General features: G+C 38.4%; 1 protein-coding gene across 5 annotated transcripts in view; it reads left to right on the top strand.

Moving 5' to 3' along the window:
- CERT1 (ceramide transporter 1) overlaps positions 1–19,624 on the top strand; it is a 165,658-nt gene extending 146,034 nt beyond the window's left edge. For 2 of the 5 annotated variants that reach the window (XM_072606369.1, XM_072606370.1), the window contains 6 exons: positions 5,160–5,292; positions 8,699–8,769; positions 10,640–10,768; positions 11,426–11,555; positions 15,500–15,636; positions 16,464–19,624. In XM_072606369.1, the coding sequence (XP_072462470.1) occupies positions 5,160–5,292; positions 8,699–8,769; positions 10,640–10,768; positions 11,426–11,555; positions 15,500–15,627 (591 nt within the window). In that variant the 3' untranslated portion in view covers positions 15,628–15,636; positions 16,464–19,624. The remainder of the gene's footprint in view (positions 1–5,159; positions 5,293–8,698; positions 8,770–10,639; positions 10,769–11,425; positions 11,556–15,499; positions 15,637–16,463) is intronic. The other 3 variants (XM_072606372.1, XM_072606371.1, XM_072606373.1) reach the window with 2 other exon arrangements.
- The last annotated feature ends 572 nt before the right edge of the window (positions 19,625–20,196 follow it).

Raw genomic sequence — 20,196 nt, 5'->3', positions numbered from 1 at the left:
AGGAAATGAAGGCAAGTAGAAGTAAACTGACTTATCCAGGATCACACGAGTAGCAAATATCTGAGGCTGGATTTCAAGTCAGAACTTTCTGACTCCAGTATATGCGCTGTGCCACCAAGCTGCCTCAGATATAAGATCACAAAAGGCAGGAAACATTTTCTATTTTATCTTTATGTCTTTAGCCACTGACATCTAATAGGTATTTATTGGATTAGGTTAGAGTTGAATAAAGTGAACAAATGAAGGCAGTAAGTATAGACTAACTAAAATGGTGAAGGGAAGAAAAACATTCAGCAAGGTAAGTGGAAAGTTTTGTTTTTTATACAAGATTTGTAATAAAATGGAGTTAACAATCGGTAAAGACAGAAAGTGAAGCTGACAAGGTTCTGTGTAATCCCTTGTATATGCCAGGCACTCTACTCAATTACTTGTCAACTGAAAGAACACAAATGATGAACTTTCAAGAAGTTAAATGTTTTCCTCTGAGACAGAAGGGAGCTCTGAGAGGAGGAAGGAAGAGATACTTTGAGGTCGAGAAGGGGATGTAGCACTTAAAGCATCATATAAATTCAAGTTCATACGATGCTTTAAATCCTACAAAGCGTTTTCCTTAAAAGTGACGTGGGTAGTGTGTGCATCATAACTCTGATTTTATAAGTGAGATAATTGTAAGATAAATTGTAAGTGGCCAACCCAAAAATCACTTATCTGATGTTAGTAATAGAGATTTTAAGTTAGAAATTAAACCAGGGAGTTTATGCCAGTTTTGCCCCCCAATAAAATAGGAGGTATTTGCTGAGAATAAAGTAGGGGGATATGGATATTTGGGGCTTGAGTCAAGGTTTGGAACAGCTTCTTTGGCAGATGCGTTAGAGAATTAACAAGGGATAAATAGAAGGATTGCTGAGCGTCAGTGAAGAGTACTTTTATTGTTTAATTCGTGGAAGACAAAAAATACAGTATCACCATTGTGAAATATTTGAGATTCAGATAGAAAGCCATGACAAATGATTTGGCTTTCCTGAATCCGGAATATAGAATTTGTTTTCGTTCAGGCTGGTTGATTTGGTCCATTTGCAGTGAGATTAGTTAAATCTTATTTGGACTTCCCTCTTCATCTTGAGGTCATAAAAGACAAACTTCATTCCCCATAGAATAGGTATTTTTCTTTGTCATTATTCCTGCCTTGAATATACCTACCACAAGATAAGCAAATCCTAGTTGCAATTTGGCATCTTGCTTTTTAAAATTCTAATAAAAAATAGTTGCAGTGTATTTATTGCTTTTGTTAGAAAAAAGAGAGACAGAAAAAAGTTGGCTTCTTTGGTACTTAGAGCAGTAATGCTTATATGCTTACCATCATGGTCAGTTCCTCTTCTCTAACATATGAAGGATCTCCCTTCCCTCTGTGGTCTAGACTAGGAATGATAAATAGGGAACTAACCTCAGAATCAGGAAGACCAAGTCCCTCCACTTACACACGTTAGCTCTGTCACTGAGGGAGAGGAATTTAGCTTCTCCATGCAGTCTGTAAGTTGCATGATAGATGCAGGTCTGCATTGAAAGAAGGTGCTTCCTTCCTAGAATTTCCCTGTACCAGAGATGTCCAACATGTGCTGTATGAAGTGCAGAACAGAATTACAATCTAGTTGGGAAATATTTAACAAAATAAACAAAAATGTGACAAAACATAGATAATGTTAATATGGGGGGTTTTCCAAAGTGTTTGTGCAGCCAGCAGGGATCCTTGAGGAAACTTTATCATCCCCTTTTTCTGTTTGAGTTTGACATCACTGTCCTGGACCAGTGAAATCACAGGAGGCATTTTTTTTTTTTATTTAAAGCAGACTTAAGATCTGAGCACATCCAATTGAGGAAAAATTCTACAAAATACGTTATCAGTAAAATACATCTTTGGGGATCTCAGTAAATTAACATGAATGAATTGAGACCAAATGATAACAAGTTTAAGCAAAACATTTTTGTTCTGTTTTTTCCAGGCTGATTTAAAATTTTCTTTTGTTAGCTTTATTTTCTTCACTTTATTCTGGAAATGTTTGAAACTTATTTTTTGTAGAACATTAATTGCAGAGAATTAAGCTTTATTTATTCTTCATTCTTCCAGATCATGTAAAAGGTGTTACCAGCATTTGCTAGGTTTCTACTATGTGCAGAACACTGCTAGGTTCCGGATAAGGTGCAAAGCTTAGAAAAGAAAAACTCTTCCCTCAAGGAGCTTATAGTCTATTCAAATAGGGTTGAGGGTGTGTGTGTGTGTGCGTGTGTGTGTGAGAGAGAGAGAGAGAGAATTTATATATGCAAATAATTATAACTTAATAACGAGGATGCTATGCAAATTACTATAGCACAAAATAATAAGCATATAGAAAGGAGAAGGAAAATTCTGTGCAAAGTCTCAGTATAAGAAGTGTTATGGAGTAGAGAAATTGTGAAGGATTTCATGGAAGAGGTAGCAGTTACCCTGGGCTTTTTGAAAGGTTGACAGGATTTCAGTCAGTAAGGTGGTGAGAGGAGAAGGGACTCAGCATAGGGAGGAAGAGCATTAGTCCAGTGAATAAAAAGAGATAGGAAAGCATTGTTATTGTTGTGCTTGTCCTTCGTTTTTGAAGACCATGCCATCAGAGGAATGATGACATGACTTGCACTTGACTTTGTTTTGAGAGAGGGAGGACTGTGCAGGTCACCAGCCTCACTTCTCCTCCAGAGCCATCTGATTCCAGTGACCAGATATTCATCAGGGTGACTGGAGACAGCCCAGGATGCCATGGGAGACCTTGACCTTTTTAGGTTAAAGCCTTTTCAGGTGCTCAAAGTGAGGTAATGCCCATTCAGTGAATAGGCCTCTTTAAGTAATCAGGGGGATGGCCCCTTTAATAAGCAAAAGAAAAAAATAACTAAATCAAGCTGGGAGGGAAAGAGCAACAGTTATTATTGATAATCACTCTAGCCCAGGAGGGTCCAGAAAACAGCTCTTAAGTAGAGCTTGGGCAGGGACCTATTGTCCAACTATGAGCTTCACAGTGCACTGGGTTCAAGGTTTTGGGGAGGGAAAGAAAGAACAAAAGAGCAAAAGAAAGAAAGGAGAAAGGAAGGAAGGATAGACATCTGACCAGTAAACCCCAAATTAACTGGGCAGCTTCTGGCCATCCAAATTCACCTTCCTTTGGAGAGGAGGAGGAAGGGAAGAGGGAAACAGAAGAGAGAGGATGAGCTGAGTCCCCATTCAGGCAGCTCTGTCTACTCACAGGTTGTGTTCATCCTTTGCCCTTGAAGAAGACCGTGACATCAAAGAAATGGTGACATGACTTGACTTTGTCTTGAGTGAGGGAGAGCTGTGCAAGGTCAGCAGCCTCACCTTCTCCTCCTCTAGGAAAGAACAATACTGGCACAGAGCATAGCAGGAAGTTCATTTTCACTTGAGGGGTAGACTATGTTGAAGGGAATGGCATAAGGAGATTGTAAAAAGATTGAATGATGCCAGATTATGAAAAGCGAATTCCAGGCTAAGGCATTAGAACTCTTTGGTGGGCACACTGCTGAAGAGTTTTAAAGAGATGAGGGGCATGACCATAAGGATAATTCATCTGGCAGTGGTATGAAGGATGACTTTGATGGGTAAGGAAAGTCTAGAGATGGGAAGACTTAAGAGTGCGAATAGAGAAGGAGATAAATGCAAGGGATTTTTCAGGTGGACCAGATTATTGAGCTAAGAGAAGTGATTAAAGAAACATCCGAAGTCTGAACATGAGAAATTGGTGAGTAATGTGAGCCAGTCAGATATGCTGCCTACCAGACTAGTAAAGTTTGGAGAAAAAGCTAAGCTTGAATTAGTACATATTGTTTGAATTGCTAGTAGATAATTGTCCATTCAGTTCTAGAACTCAGAAGCAATGTCAAAGCTAGAGAAAAGTTCAGGAACAAAATGATGAGAAATATTCCCCTTACCGAGTCACAGACGGCAAGAAGCCAGCAAAGGAGAGAGACATTGCTAAAGAAATGGAAGTGATATGGTCGTTGTGGGGAAGCTGAGGGTGGACATATCTGGAAGAAGTTGGTGATCAGTCTAGTAGCCCTCTCAGCCTCCAGGCTCTCCTGACAGTTGCCAATATACTCTTCCTTCAAGCATATGTTCGATGGCAATCATTGTGTCCGACTGTTTGCTTAGCTGCTCTTTTGCACAAAAGGGTTCTGTTGGCAAAGAGGGTTAGTATTAGAAAGCAACAGTGATTTTTTTTTTTTGTAAGTATAAGGCAAACATTTTTAAAGGGGAAAAAAACATAGAGGCTGCTCGCGTATCATTTTCCTGTCCAAAGCACTTCACTTGCCCCTGTGGCTGCTTGGATAAAACAGCTCCTCAGCCTGACACCCGAGGCTCCCCACAATCAGACTCTACCTTCCAAACATTATTTCATTTCACTCTTCGTATCTGTCGCAGTGGCATCCATACCTTCTCCCATTTTCACTTTTGCACATGCTGTCCCTGTGCCTGCTCTTTCCTCCTTCCTTGCTCCTGCCTTTCAGTGTTCTCTTCCTTTAAGGCTTAGCTCAAGCACCAGCTCTGCCTGCAACGTCCTCCATTAGGAGGAACTCACATAAATTTCATTTTATGCTTTTTACAGTCAGTCAGTGAGCTTTGGAAACAAACTTTCATTTACCTCCTGTAGAATGTAAGCACTTTGAGGGTAGGGACTGCAATTTTTTTATCTTTTGTGTTCCTGGCAGCTAGCATAGTACCTTGCATGTAGGTGCTTAATAAACGTTTATTGAATTATACTAATATGCAACGTTCATTTATGACTAACCAACTTGCATTGGAATTAATGAACCATCTTAACATTCTCAGTATTTGGTTCAACACATGATCTTGACTGCCTAATTTAAATGTCCAAAGATCATTTACTAATAGTTCTCATGACAAAAGTTAATAAAATTTTGTGGTTTTAAGACTTCTAATTATATCATTGAAGATAGATTTGAATTTGATCTGATTCCTATCCATGCCCCAAATTTATTTTAGGAGAATTTAATTTTAAAAATAGATTTGAAAGTAGGTCTTAAAAAAGGACTGTATTTGAAGCCATGTTGCCTTTGGGACTTGATTTTTCTTTCTCAGTAAATTTTATGTGTATTCCCTTTAGGTTTATAGAAGAGAAGTAGAGGAAAATGGAATCGTTCTGGATCCTCTAAAAGCTACTCATGCAGTTAAAGGAGTGACAGGACACGAGGTCTGCAGTTACTTCTGGAATGTTGATGTTCGCAATGACTGGGAAAGTAAGATATCACTACTGATTTGCTTTGTCTCACTTTTTAAGAATTATTTTTAATTTTGAATTTTTATCTGAAATAAACTTGGAAAGACAAAGTAATGACCAGAAGATTCTATGGATGATCAGTTAAATACCTTCATTTGTAGAACACTTAACGATTTCAGAATCCTTTCATGTAAATCAACACTTGATCTTCAATGACATTAAATAATCAAGACAAAGTGGCAGAATCCTCATTTTTACAGATGGGCTTAGAGAATTGACTTGAATAAAATCCCATAGCTAGTAAATGGTGGAGTTGAAAGTAGAACCCAGATCTCTTGATCTTTCAAAAGCCATTCTTTTCACTAGGTCATGCTGTCTACCTAATAAAAACCCTAGTGAATCCTCATGTTTCTGTAAACTTTATTATGCACATTCGCTTAAGTTGATAAATAAAAATGTTTCAGCAAGAACTCAGTCCACACAACATGTTTCTATCAAAATTGTGTATTTGACTTCTTCAGAAGCTTACCTATCCTAACCTGAAATGTCTGTAGTTGTTAAGTTCCACCAGAAAGTCTTAGTATCCTGGGGAGTAAGTATCAGGCAATGTTAGGAAACTGTGGGGGTCACAGTTGCTGTTGTTTCTTTTCCAACATGTGTTCATGTCCTTTCGAACCCCTTGGAGGCTCTCCATCTGTTCCCCAGTTTTTCAGCAGGTGATCTTCCAGCTTTTCTGAGAAGATTGAAGCAGGCTATTGTGAACTTTTGATCCTTTTCTATCTTCTTCAACCATTCAGAGCTTGTTTTTATCCATCCTCTGGTACTCCGTACCATGATGAGATGTTGAGGTGGCCTCCAGGTTTGCCGAGGCTTAGCTCCCTCTCTCTGTACCTCTCATCTTATCCTTCCACACTTCAGTTCTCCAGGATCCTCCCTCCACTCATCTTCAGTATCTCCCTCTCAATGGGTTCTTTACCTTCTGAATACCGACATCTGTGTCTCTCCCCTTTAAGGGGAAAAAAAGTTTTATTACTAACCTTGACCCTATTACCCCTTTAAACTGTTGTCACAGGATCATAGATTCAGAGCAGGGAAGTACTTCAGGGATCATCTGCTCCAGTCTCATTTTGCAGATTAAGAAATTACAGCAGAGATGTTAAGTGATTTGAACCCAGCTATTTTGACTCAAAATATAGTGTTCTTTCCATGATGCCAGGGATTTTGTGTGTCACGTGCCATTCAGCAATGAGCTTCTGAAGAGATTAATACCTGCTGCCTCTGCTTCCTCACCATCCACTCACTCCTCAGAGTCCTGCTCTCTGCCTTCCCTCATCACTGCTTCACCACCACTGTGTTTTCCAAAGTCAGTTAGCAAGCGTTGGTTCAGCACCCACCATGTCCCAGATGTGGAGGATGCACAGGGACCTCCTCGTTACCAAATATCATCATCATCATCCCCCTCCCCCACCTGTCCTGTGGCTGTCTCTTTCTTTGCCTTTCGTGATACTTTCTTTTCTTGTTCTCCTGAACAGTCAAGACTAGTCGAAAGACTACTCCTCAGTCTCTTTTATTGGTTCATCTCATCTTAATGTCCTGGTAAAAGTAGCTGTCCCCCAGTACTCTGTCCTTGGGCCTCTTGTTTTCTGTGCTTTCTCACCTAACACCCATGATTTTAGTTATCATCTCTTTCTAGATGATTTCCAAGTTTTATATATTCAGTCAAGACCCCTCTGACCTTCAAGTTTGCATTTCCGGCTGCCTATAAGACACCTCTACCTGAATGTCGTGCCAGCACATGAAACTCACTATTTCCAAAACTAAACTTTCTCTGCCCCTAAAATAAGCCCTGCTTTCCTGTTACTATTGTTAGCACTAATCACTCAGGCTCAAAAACTGCTTTTTTCCCTTTTCTTTAACTTTGCATATTCATTAAGCTAGCAAGTCCTCTCACTTTGGCCTTTGTAATCTCATGTCTGTGAGCTTCTCTCCATTCAGACTGCCAGTAGTCTTATTTAAAGCCCTCATTCCTTGTTTTCTAGACTCCTGAAATCGTCCCAAATGGTCTCTCTTTTAATGTCTCCTTCTATTTTGCATCCTTCACAATGTTGTAAATATATATCGTACTCAAAAACTTTTAGTGGTTTCCGGTTTCTTGTATGTGCTCAGAATTTATTACAGAATTATTACAGAACTGAGCATTAAAGCCCTACGTATTCTGGTTTCACCCTCCCTTTCTAGTTTCCTTTTGTCTTCTCCCTTTCTTACATTCTACATTTCACCTGCGCTGGACTCTTAGTTTTGCCCTAACATTGTTCTTTCCTGTCTTGCCTTCATTCACATGGGCCTCATGGCAACACATTCCTACATTCTGGTCTGTGGAAATCATAGACAGCTTAGAAGCCGTCCCTTTACATGAAGCCTTTCCTTCATCTCCCTGTTATCATGCGCATTTATGTGTCTTAGCCTCCTAGAAGATTGTCAGCGAGTTAAGGACAGGGACGTTGGTTTGGATGTTCTTGGTGGGGTTCTGTCCATCTTCTTATACCTAGTGTAGGCCCCTCGTACACCATTTAAAAATCAGACCTGTGGCTTCATCACTAAAGAGAACCTCCCATCTCCTTCTCTCGATGCTGAGGAGTGGCTGCTCCTCCACATGGTCTGAAATGGCTTCCTGGAGCACAGAGAGGTTGGGGGACATGCTCAGAATCCCAGAGCCAGTGGGAGTCAGCTGAGACCTGAGCTCGAGGCCCTCTTGTCTCAGGGGTGAATAAACAAGAAAGTAGTTAGAGATTTGGGCCCCACAATTTATTGCCTTAGTAGGGAAACTCTTCATGCTTTCTATTTGTATTTGGTATATTTAGTAATATGTACATGTTGGGTGTTTGGTGTTATTTGACCATTAAATTAACACCTTAATTTGTTATTGGGACTACCCATGAAACCTACTCTTAACATGACAGTGTGAAATCTTTTTCACTAAAGTAAGAACTTAATTCACTGATTTTGTATAATCTTATGAAGGGTCTCTTGTTCATATACTAAGATAATTCAAAGTGACACTCTTAGTTTTTGTAGAGATTCATTTAGTTGGCTTATTTTGTACAAAATTAGACATGAAGCCATGTTGCAAGTCTTTAGATTCTATTACAAAACAAATCTTGAGGACAAGTGAGTTCTTAAAGTGTATATATATAGTGTCTTGGGAAAAGAAGGCTCAATGCTGTGTCACTCTTCTTCTAATATCCAGCAGATTGCCTCTGGCTTTTAGAATACTGTTAAGACCTGAGGAAAGAGTAAACTCATTTATTTGAGTACTCTCAGGTACACACATACTCAATAACATTCATAATACATAGATGAAATAATTATTCTATCCTAAGAGCCAAAAAAATCATTATTTACTGATCTAATTTCCTTCATTTCAGCAACTGTAGAAAATTTCCATGTCGTGGAAAAGTTGTCTGAAAATGCAGTCATCGTTTACCAGACTCACAAGGTACTGCCTTTTTTTTTTTTTTGTCTGTACACTTTTTACATTCTGATACCAAATCTTGCTCTAGAGAATTCATGTAATCAGACAGTCAAAAAGCATTTGTTTATTAAATGTCTACTCTGTGCCAAACACTGTCAGACCCTGAAGATAAGAAAGGCAGAAGTGAAAGTCCCTGTCCCCAAGGATCTTGTGCTCTAACAAGTAAGATAACATGCACATAAATGTAGGTATGTTTAAAACTGATACAAAATAACTAGGAGGGAGAGGAATAGGAAGAGGGAAGCAGTAGCACCTGGGGAAACTAGACAAGCCCTCTTGGAGAATGTGGCACTTGATTTGCATCTCAAGAAAACTAGGCATTCTAGGAAGAGGAAATTAGTGGCCTTCAGGTATGTGGGGAATACAGGAGGAAGCCAGGTCTTCCTTAAATTCCCCCAAAATTGAAAAATTAGGAAAGAAACAAGAACAGGGTCTAAAATGAAGGGGAAATTTAATAACAGAACTCCAGTTCTAAAAGGCACAATAAAAGAATATACTAACTTCTTAGTCATATACTATCATACTCCATAGTAGTATGAAAGGAAATTAAATATCCCAACATGTCTGAATTTTTGTTAACAGTTCACAGATTTCACTTATTTGAGAATTTAAAGCAAGAAAATTTACCAGAAGGACTTGAGTTATAAATATAGACAGTAGACCAACCATGCATTTCTTCTCTTTGATAGGTACTTAGATTAAAAAAAATTTTGAAAAAGTTAAAGTTTTTAAAGTATTAACATATACATACATACTTGTGCATGTAAAAGGAAGAGTATAGAGGTCATGCTATAATGAACATTTGTAAAGTGCTTTGTATTTTATTTACATCTGCCTCATGAAGTTAGTGGTTCGAAGTATTAAACCTATTTTGTACCAGCAATAGAGAAGCAAGTATATGGCAGAATAATATATTAAAAGGTTTTGGGGGTTTTTTTTAGATTTTGCTGTTTTAATATTCTTTTAAATAACCTTTGTGTGAAAAGGTACTCTCTCCTCTTAAAAATCTATTGTCCCTGGTTTTAATTCCTGCCCTTATGTTAACTCGAGACTTTAGACTAATAATAACTGACTTTTATAAAGCACTTTAAGGTTTATAAATTTCTTAGTGGGTATTATCTCCCTTGAACCTCATCAACCTCCTCAGTACAGTGTAGGTATTATTGCTATTACCCCTGTATTACAGAGGAGGACAGTGAAGCTTAGGAAGGCTAAGTAAGTTGGCCACGGTCAAATGGCTAGTAAGTGTTAAATATGGGATTCAAACCCAGATGTTCCTGACTGTAGGTCTACCTTTTTATCTCCTAATGGCTGCATCTCTTCTTTGGAAGTGTGAGGGTCCTGCCTTGAACCAGGATGGGCCTCCTCAGTATCATCCTCACGGATCTGTCATCTCGTTAATTCAGGAGCTTCTTCCTTGGATGCTGCTTGGCCTGCCTGTGCAGCTCTTGTCTTCATTCTTTCCAAAAAGTTGGCCATCGTGCTTGGGGCCTTCCTGCTTTCCTCCCAAGAGTACCAGTGGCACTGCCTCCCAGTCATCACTCCCTCTTACTGTGTGGCCAGCCCATCTTTCCTTCTTTTCATAAGTCCTTGACAGGCTTTACTCCTGTTCTCCTTCAGCTCTTCAGTTCATAACTTTGTAAAACCATGCATTCGTTCTCATGCTTAACCTTTTTTAGGGCGGAGTCTCAGCTTCCTTTTTAGAAGCTTTCCTATTCTGCTTGTACTTGATGTTTCGGCGCCTAGTTTGCTTTTATAGTGACATGTGATTATCAGAGACATCCGGATAGAGAAAACATGCTCGATTTTCAGTCAGTTTTGACGTCTCCCGCAGAGGGTGTGGCCTGCGTCTCAGCGTGACGTGTTGTACCTCTCTGCTATCCGGAAGATTCCAACGTTGACCGAAAGTGACTCTGAAACTTGGATTGTCTGCAATTTTTCTGTGGATCATGACAGTGCACCTGTGAGTACTTGGGCTTATTTTTACTTAATATTGAAAGAGAATTCTGAATCCAAAAATGATATAATTCTGAATAAAAAAATAAAAACAAAGGGAAAGGTTGCACGCTTGCCAGGTATTTTCTTGAGTCTTTCTTTCTTTGATGTTGCATCAACTGAGCAACTCTCCAGTTAAAATTGTTTCATTCATTTATAGCTGTAGGTTGGTATTAGGTCAGTATGACATATCAAAGGATACCTCTGTCAATAGGATGATCCGTAGCCTTTTTCTTCCAATTGGAGTATATAAACATTTGATACTGGTAGCACCATATCCTCAGGGTTATTCAGGAGGTTTATCATTTGTTAACCCAGGGTTCCATATACGGCTTTAAAGTTCTCAGATGGTAAGTACAATTGCATCAGTGGTTCTGAAGTCATTCTTCTTTCTTTCAGGATGACTATTCCAGAATTTACTTCTACTTAGTTTGCACGCATTGGTGTTTTTCTACGTGTGCTCACGGGGTTTATACAACTGCTTCCTTACATTGATTTAAATGGTTTTAAGAGAATATCAGAAGAAAAATGAACTTTCACTCATCTGACGTGTTAGGGTAGTTAATTGGTGGTTTTTATTAAACATTTTTTTATTTACTAAACTATTGGTTTGGGATTTTTGCAGGTAAACAATCGATGTGTCCGTGCCAAAATAAATGTTGCTTTGATATGTCAGACTTTGGTAAGCCCACCAGAGGGAAACCAGGAAATAAGCAGAGACAATATTCTATGCAAGATCACATATGTAGCTAATGGTATGTGAATTTTTAGTATTGCTGGCCTTTTAGCTTGAATAATGCATTTGTAGTGAGTAGAGGATGAAAGGGACAAATGTGTTAAAGGGTTAATAAATGACCGCTTCACTACACAATACATTTGAAATTTAGAACGCAAAGAATGGGGAAGGAAATTAACAATAATTCTCCCTGACCTAATTTTGGGGCCTTTTGTTTTTCAGTCTTCTATATGTTATAATCTTCACTTCAGTTGCTCCTAGCATTACAGATAATTTGTTTAATTCTTCTCAAGTTTCCTAACATAACAGAAGCATCGCTAAACCCTCTTTCTACTCTCCATGTCTCAGTGCCACCCTAGCTTCTCATAACCCCCTCTTTTTATCAGATGATGTTAATTTTTAAGAGTAGTGCTTTTGATGAGTTTACTTTATCATACCTGTTTTTCAGTCTTCCAGCCTCAAGAAAAAGAATTTTTTTAACCAGGTTTAACCCTTCCATCTGCATTCTTCATTCCATTTCTTCCTTACCTTTCCTCTTTAGCACTTTGAATCTCTTCCATTCCACTAGCCCCTTCTTTGCCTACAAGTATGGTCAGCTTTGCTGTTTCTTAAACATTTTCATTTGACCTCCCCTCCCATATAATGTGCTGTTGGTCTTCTTGTTTTCCTGACAAGTTGTCTTTGTGTTGACTCAACTTTCTCACTTCCTTGCTCTCTTCTTAATCCTTGGCAATCTCATTTATTCCTCAGATCAAATCCCCTTACCTCCAGCGATCCCTTTCCATGTTGTCTCCTCTAGCACATTGCCCCTCTGCCACTTGTTTTCCCTTGCACCTTGTCTCTCAGTTTCTTCCCTCCTTCCTACAAATACATCTCACCCACGCTCACAAGACCTTCACTTGATCCTTCACCCCCACTAACTATCATGGTAACCACAATGAATGCCTACACTTTTTCTCTTCTTGCTCTCCTCTTGACCCCTTGCAGTCTACTTCCAATCATATCATTCCACCAAAACTGTTCTCCAAAATTAGCAGTGATTTCTTAATTACCAGATCCAATGACCTTTTCTCAGTGTTCATCCTCCTTGACCTTTCTGCAACCTTTGACACTGCAATCACCTTCTTCTTATGCCTGTCTTCTCTAAGTTTTTGGGACACTGCTGGTTTTCCTACCTGTCTGACTGCTGCCTGGAATATTCTCTCCTCCACTCTCATGATCTCCCTGGCTTCCTTTAAGTCCCAATTAAAATCACACCTCCAGGAAGTTTTTCCCAGCCCCTCTTAATCTTTGTGCCTTCCCTCTGTTATTATTTACTGTTTATCCTGCATAGAGTTTCTTTGTATGCATTCATTTGTTATTTGCATTGTTTTTTGTTTCCCTCATTAGAGTATGAGGCCCCTGGTTTGGATTTGCCTCTTGTTTTATCCGTAGTGCTTGGCATGAAGACACTTAAACGTTTATTGATTGACAAATCTCATGCCTGTTTATCAACATCTACAGCTTTTGGTACTGTGGGTTTTTTCATGAAATTCTCAGTTTTCTTGGTTTCCATGATTCTGTGTTGCTCATTTTTTTCCTGCCTCTTTGAAATTCATTCTCTTTCGCTCTCTTTCCTGCAGTTCCCTAACACTTTACATTTACTGAAATTGTCATTGGTTCTGTCTTCTGTATTCCCTTAAAGCTTACGTGTTCCCATGGATCCCCACCTTCAAAATTCCTTGCCCTCCCCCCTGTTTGTTACGGCCCTACATTTCTAGCAGCTGGTTGACTTTTTTCACTGGATATTTGTTCAGCACTTTAAACCTAGTATTTCTGAAACAGAATTTAAACCTTGACTTTCTGTTAGTAGTGCCACTTTTTTTCCAATAACCAGCTAGTCACCGTTTGAATCTTCTTTGTGTTTGCCATCCACACTCAAACTTTAATTTAGTCACCAAGTCCTGTCACTTTTTCCTTCTAACTATCTCACCAGTCTTTCCTTAGCCCTTTCTGTTATTGCCTCTTCAGGCCCTGAGATGTTGTGCTGCAGTCTTTTCCCATCCAGTTCTTCCGCTGCAGCACTGCCAGATTTCCATGTTTTCATCATGTCGTTTCGTTGCCTGTGGAAAAAAGCATAAATGTCATTTGTCTTTCAAGGTGTGCCAGATCTGGCTCCAACCTACTCTTTCAGAGCTAACCCTAAAATGGGAAGGGTGCTGGATTTAGAGTCCCAAGACTGAGGTTCACATTTTGGCTGAGACATGGGAAATGAATTTTTTTCCCTTGGAGCCTCAATTTCCTCAATGATAAAAAATGTCTCCTATGTTAAAAACCAGGGAGTAAAAAACTACATGAGTTGGACTTGATGCCATCTAGGATCCTTTCTTTTCCCAAGTATATATTCTTTATGCTTTCCGTGGAGCAATGGAGAGAGCCCTGGACCCAGGAAACCTGAATACAAATCCTGCCTCAGACACTGACTGGCTTTGTGGCTTCATCTCCATCTCCCTCGGCTTCCTCCTCTGTAAAATGACTGCTCAGGGCTGCTGTGAGGATAAAATGAAATACTGAAGTGCTTCGCACACTGGAAATCACTGCTTGTTGTTCCCATTATCTTCATCGTCATCACAGAAGTGCCGAGCACTTCAGCGTTTTACATCATGAAGCGTGTTTCAGGTGTGCAATGTAATTGCACATATGTAAACTTATCCACTGCAGCTCCGGAAATAATAGTTTTCCTGTGAATAGTCATGTACCACCCAAATATTGTATCCATACAACTTCTAAAAATATAATGGCCAACATTTTATCATAACCCCATGACAGGAAGTTTAAAGCCAACTCTTTGCCCATATGAGAAGGGAGAAGAAGGTCAGTGCAGGCACTAATTGTGGAGAAGGAGAAATTGAATTTTGTCTAGTTGTTTGGCAGTTGCTTTTCTCAATCCAGTGTCAAGACCCAAACTAGAGGGCAGTAGACTATGTTAATCATTGGTAATAATTAATTTTTAAGAGGCAGATATTTCTGATGCTGTACAGCTGGTATGATTATTCTAAATTAGCAAATATCATTTTGTAGTAACTGAAATTCTAATCATGGAACCAGTCACATGTAGACTACTTTTTCCTCTAGTGTCTAGTCACCGTGTTACTTCTACATGCTCACACATCTCTGAGTGTGAGAGAGAAAGTAACCCTTGTCCTGAAGTAATGTAACCAAGTAAAATTTAAGACTAGGAGAAAAAAAAAAGGAATGCCTTGTTGTTCCTGTCTCCTAAGTGCTGGCCTTGGTGATACTACCCTTGCTGTGTCTGAATGTTTATTGTATGTACATGTTTTATACAGTAGTACATTTATTCATAGTTCTTAGAACCAGAAGGGGAGAGGCAAGTAACTACTTTCAGTGAGCTAGACCTCAGTCAGCTTGCTTGGTTTTACACAGTAAGTGAATTCATAGAATCATAGAATTTTACAAAACTGAATGGGACCCCAGAGCATCTCTTCACAGAAGAGCCTAGTGAGGTCCAGAAGAGGTATGGCCAAGAACATTCAGCAGGTAGCAGAACAAGGACTAAAGCCCATCTCCCTTGATACTTTATCCAGTACTATTGCTTTCAGTCACCATAATTCCTAAGAAGTTATGAGCATAAATGATATTTTTGTAGATTAAATCATGTTTTGGATATGGTTGAGATTGCAGCTAAATGATTTCCAGAAAAGTATCATTCCATATTTATAAAGTAGAGAGTTCATTATTTGCTAGTACTTAAAATGTTAATGTTGTATGACTATTAATCTTGTAATTTTGAGCCCTTAAAAGAACTAATGAGTCTAGACTTAGGAAGTCTTGGCTAGGTTGAAAGAAGAATCTCATCATAAGAATTTTGAGAGCTTGGACATATAGATGTTGATGTCAGCTCGTGCATTGGAGAATATTCTTAAGTATGAGCTTTAATGATTTTTTTTTCTTTCTTTGATTTAGTGAATCCTGGAGGATGGGCACCAGCCTCAGTGTTAAGGGCAGTGGCGAAACGGGAGTATCCCAAGTTTCTGAAGCGTTTCACATCCTATGTCCAAGAAAAAACTGCAGGGAAACCAATTTTGTTCTAGTGTTAACAGGTATTCCTATTTCTGTGCGTATTTCGTGGTTTCCCTTTATAAGTGTAAAAAAATAAGTTCAGCCATTAATGTCAAAAGTATTTTCAAAACAAATCATTTGCTTTTGAGATAGATGAGGCTAGAAATGTTACCGTTCCTAGCCTTTGTAAGTATTAGAGAATTCATGGAGTTGAGTTGATCAGTTGAGCTAAAATTATAGTGATTACGGTGATTCGGGTTTGCATCTGCTTATTTGTTTTATATTGTGGATTTGATTTTTTTTCTTGACAAAATGAAGCTCATTGCCAGACACTGATATTAAGTGTTAAGATATTTTTGACATGTTAGATTATCTGAATCGTCCAAGAGATCAGTTGACTAGAAATGTTTAACTGGTTCATAACAACATTTGTCCTTTTCAGACATAGCCAGCCTTTAATAAGATTTTGTGTCCCCCGAGCATCAATTTTGAAACATTTTGAAAAGTGCTGTGCTTGGGAATGATTTTTACTCAGCCTAGTGATATATTTCTTGTTGGTAATATTTATTCTTGTTTATCTACTGAATAAACCAAAAATCCATCTCCATTTCTGGCCCACAGACCTTCCTCTTTGTCTCTTCTGCTTTATCCCATTCAGTTTCTTGAGTATTTTCCTCCCATTTGTAAGGTGGTTAAATTTCCTCTAAGGTGCCTTTCAGCTCTACATTTATAATTCTGGGGTCCCAGCAGTTTCAGTAGCACAGCAAAGTTAGCGAATTCAGTGGGTAGGAGCAACTCATTCAAGTGGTCTATTAAAGACTTCCTGTTAATATGTTACTCACATTTAAACTTCTTGTACATTTTGCAGTGACTAAAGCAAGGCTGTGTGAACATTCCATATTGGAGGAGTTAACCAAAATGAATGCTCTGAGCTGGAACATAGGATCTACAACCCACGACCTTGGCTTTGTGCACTGAAATGAAGAAACCCTGCAATACGTTGACGTTGAACATCCGACACTAGCTCTCCTGCTAGCTCTCCCTGCTTAGTGTATAACTATAAATACATGTAATGATACATGTATATGGCTATATTTTTATTTGCTTGCTTTGGGGGAGGGAGGACTTTGAATCACAAACTGGGCAATTAATCCTTTAATTTGGGGACATTTTTGCAAAGCTTTTAATTTTACTATGGCCCTGCTTAAGAGCCTCACATATGTGTTGGGTTTTATGTGTGCAGACACATAAGGTAAGGACACATGTGCTTTGTGTGCACCAAACATGAAGGGTATGGTTCTTTCTTTCAGGCCTGCAGTCAGTTCTAGGTGGCCAGGTTTTCTGATTTTGCTTTGTATAATCATAGAGTCCGTTGCTGCTCATTTCTATAATGAATCATCTTGTCCTGTATATGTCTCAGTAACTGAGGGCTGTCCATAACCAATGACTTTGCCTTTTCTATGGTCTTACTCTCATGATGAACTTTGGTTCTGATGGAGGAAGTGTGAAAAGCTTTATTTTTTTCTCAGATGTCTTTATATTTCTATTGTGTTTTTCAGTTGTGTATGGTGCAGTAGTTATTTGGGGTTGTTTTTATGAACACAGTTTGGCAATTTCTAGAGTGGTTCTGTTATGACCTGTAAGAGACTGCCTCCCTGAAAACAGCAACAGCATCTGTTCTCCCTCCTTGGGTGTAGAGAGAACTGTTTCCTGGCAAGATGATTAAGGTTATTGAGCTCATGTTTTCCTGAAATTGCAAAAGGATGCACTGTAATACTTATTAAAGTAGATCAGACTTTACAAGTTTGACATTTGACAACATTCCCAGTACTTAAAAACAGGCATGTTTACTGGTCCTTCCGATTCTGGTCTCAAAACTGTGTTGTGAAGTTTGCATAGAAAATGTGAGTTATGTTATTATAGCCTCCTGGTCAGAACCTTCATTGAACAGTAAAGGATTCTGCTCAGTTTTAATTGCAGAGTTCCCCTTAGTTGCTGTGAAAATTTAAATGTAGAATAACTTTTTAGATGACTGTAAACAACCTTAAAGCTTGGAGTTGAGGCAGAAAATGGTACTTAAAGAAGTAGAAATGACTGCCAACTTCAGAATCTTCCTGGTGGTGATGTCTTTGAGAGAGAACGCAGAAGCATTTCATGGGTGTTTGCTGGCTTATGCATCTCAGTAGAAATAGAAGTCTGATACTTTTTTGTAAAGTCATATAGTATGAAACATGTCCTGTATATATTTCATACATGATAATGGATTCTTGATGTTAAATGCAAGGTAATTTAATGACGGGATGAGGCTGATCACTTAAATCTCCACAATCCTGGAAGAGAATTACTTGCATCAGATATAATAGTATTTATTATTCTGTACAAAGAGAGAAAATGCTTCTATAAACACGTGCTTCCATTACATGCACGCAGATTTCATGCTCCATAAAATTTTTCTATTTTTTAATTTGCCTTTCTCAAAATTATTTGCATGGAATATGCCTTATTACAGAAACATGCTGTTCACGATTTGAATATGTGGAAAAGTGCCTATATGGTGGTAATACTAGTAAGGCAAATGAGACAAAAACAATGATATCTGTTTACATCACCAGTGAACATTTGATATAGTGATGTTACAAAGAGAAGAATTTATACCTCACATATCTGTCTTCTTTTACAATCAGGTTGGGGGAGGGAGGAAAAAAAAGTTTCATTCACCATAGTCACTGATGGGAACTTGGAAAAAATTCTTTATGCCCAGTTATAAATATTCCATTTCTGATAACTATCATGAACACAGTCAAATAACTGTTTAGTAATTTAATTGGATAGCTTTATTTTACAAGGATACGGAAAGTTTACAGAAGCAGCATATAAATCTTAAGATCAGTTGCATTTGCACTAAATGTGATGTACTTTTGCAATTTATCTGTAAATAAAATGATTACACTAAAGATGCTATTTGTTAAATAAATAAATAACTTTTCAATGAGTGCACTAGTACTTCACTAGTGTTAACCCTACCCAATCAGAGTTAGGTGAGATTTAGAGAATATGGAAAGAGTTCACAATACAAAAGAGGTACTAACCTTCTTAGTCAATATTCAGAACCTGTAGAGCTATTTTCATAAGGCTAATTCCCACATATTGAGTAGCAAGGATGCTTCCTTCCCCAGATCATTTTTACTTCTCATACCTAAGATAATAACTTTTAGATTTGTATCTTCCTGCTCTCTTCTCCGTCCACATCTCTCCTCACACCCCTTTATGCTGTGATAGAGACACTGCAGGATTCTAAAATGTGCAAAATATTGGTGAATCAGGAGCTTTGTCCCTGTGCATCACAGCCAGGGTACGGAACAGGAGGATGCCATATTTCACTTGGAACTTGGTACTCTGAATTTTAAGAGAGTAGGTGACTATGCAGGGCTTTGCTTGGGATTGATAACAGGAACAGCCAGAGTGAGTTCTGTGTCTGTGTCTGTGCCTGGGGATGTTGCGCGCGCGCGCGCGTGTGTGTGTGTGTGTGTGTGTGTGTGTGTGTGTGTGTGTGTGTGTGTGTGTGTGTGTGTGTGTGTAAGTAAGGAGAAGGAGTGATTTTTCCCATTTTGTCAGTTCCCATCAATGAATTAGTATACCTATATATCAGTGTCAGTTACTTTTGAGGAAATTTTCATTATTTGAAAATAATTGTTTTGTCAGCTTTATTCCGTTGGGCTGAGCTGGTTCTCCTGTGAAGCTTTGTGGGTTCTCTTTAAGCCAATCACTTTGTTAAGTTAAAAATCTTTCACCAATATTTTGTCACAGTTGTACAGATCAAGATGTATTAGGATAATTGTCATTGTTCATCTGCAGACTCAAAAACATAAATCATTTTCAAGTACCTTGAGAGTGTGTAGAGTGTAACTGTTCTATGATAGCTTTATGATCCTGATGTTAAAAGAAAAATTGGATCTTCCTTGTTACAATCAGAAATTAAAACCAGTATTTAAAAGTGGAAAAAGTATTAAAATATTATGGACAAATGTGTTTCCTTGCCTGTTTTGTTTTTTTTTAAATTGAGCCAGTGTTCTCCCAAGATGGATTTTGAGAAACCAATAGAAAATTAGAGCCATTCTGTTTTTTCTCTGGAGCACACAGGGTTTTGTTGGATAAATATAAATAAATGAGAGAACTTTTATTTTCAAGCACTTTCAGAAAGACAGGTGGCCTGGGGTTTAGTGAAATGTCCCTGTGGATTATTTTTTTGAAGATCCTGTGCTGGGAAAATGGCCAGATTTGTGGTTTTTATACAGGAAAGAATATTCTCATATCTCCTCAGTTTGTGCCACTATAAAAATTAATTCTTTATAAACTACACCTCTCTCATAAAGTCCTTTAAGAGGCTTACTTACCACAGAAATACTAACTTTTATAGAGGAATGTTTGAGCCTGGATAACTGCTTTTAAACATATGTAACCTTTTGATATTTTTTCTAATCATAAATTTAGCTCTGGGGGAAATGTAGACCAGATACCTTAAACTCAAATAGAATTGGGACCACTAATCTGTTTGTAAGATCTGGAGGGACTTCATGCTGATTTAGATTTTAAATATATTA

Source organism: Notamacropus eugenii, chromosome 4, assembly GCF_028372415.1.
Source record: "Notamacropus eugenii isolate mMacEug1 chromosome 4, mMacEug1.pri_v2, whole genome shotgun sequence".
Taxonomy (NCBI): domain Eukaryota; kingdom Metazoa; phylum Chordata; class Mammalia; order Diprotodontia; family Macropodidae; genus Notamacropus; species Notamacropus eugenii.
The sequence above is the reverse complement of the archived record's forward strand: the minus strand, read 5'-3'. Positions and strand labels throughout refer to the sequence as shown.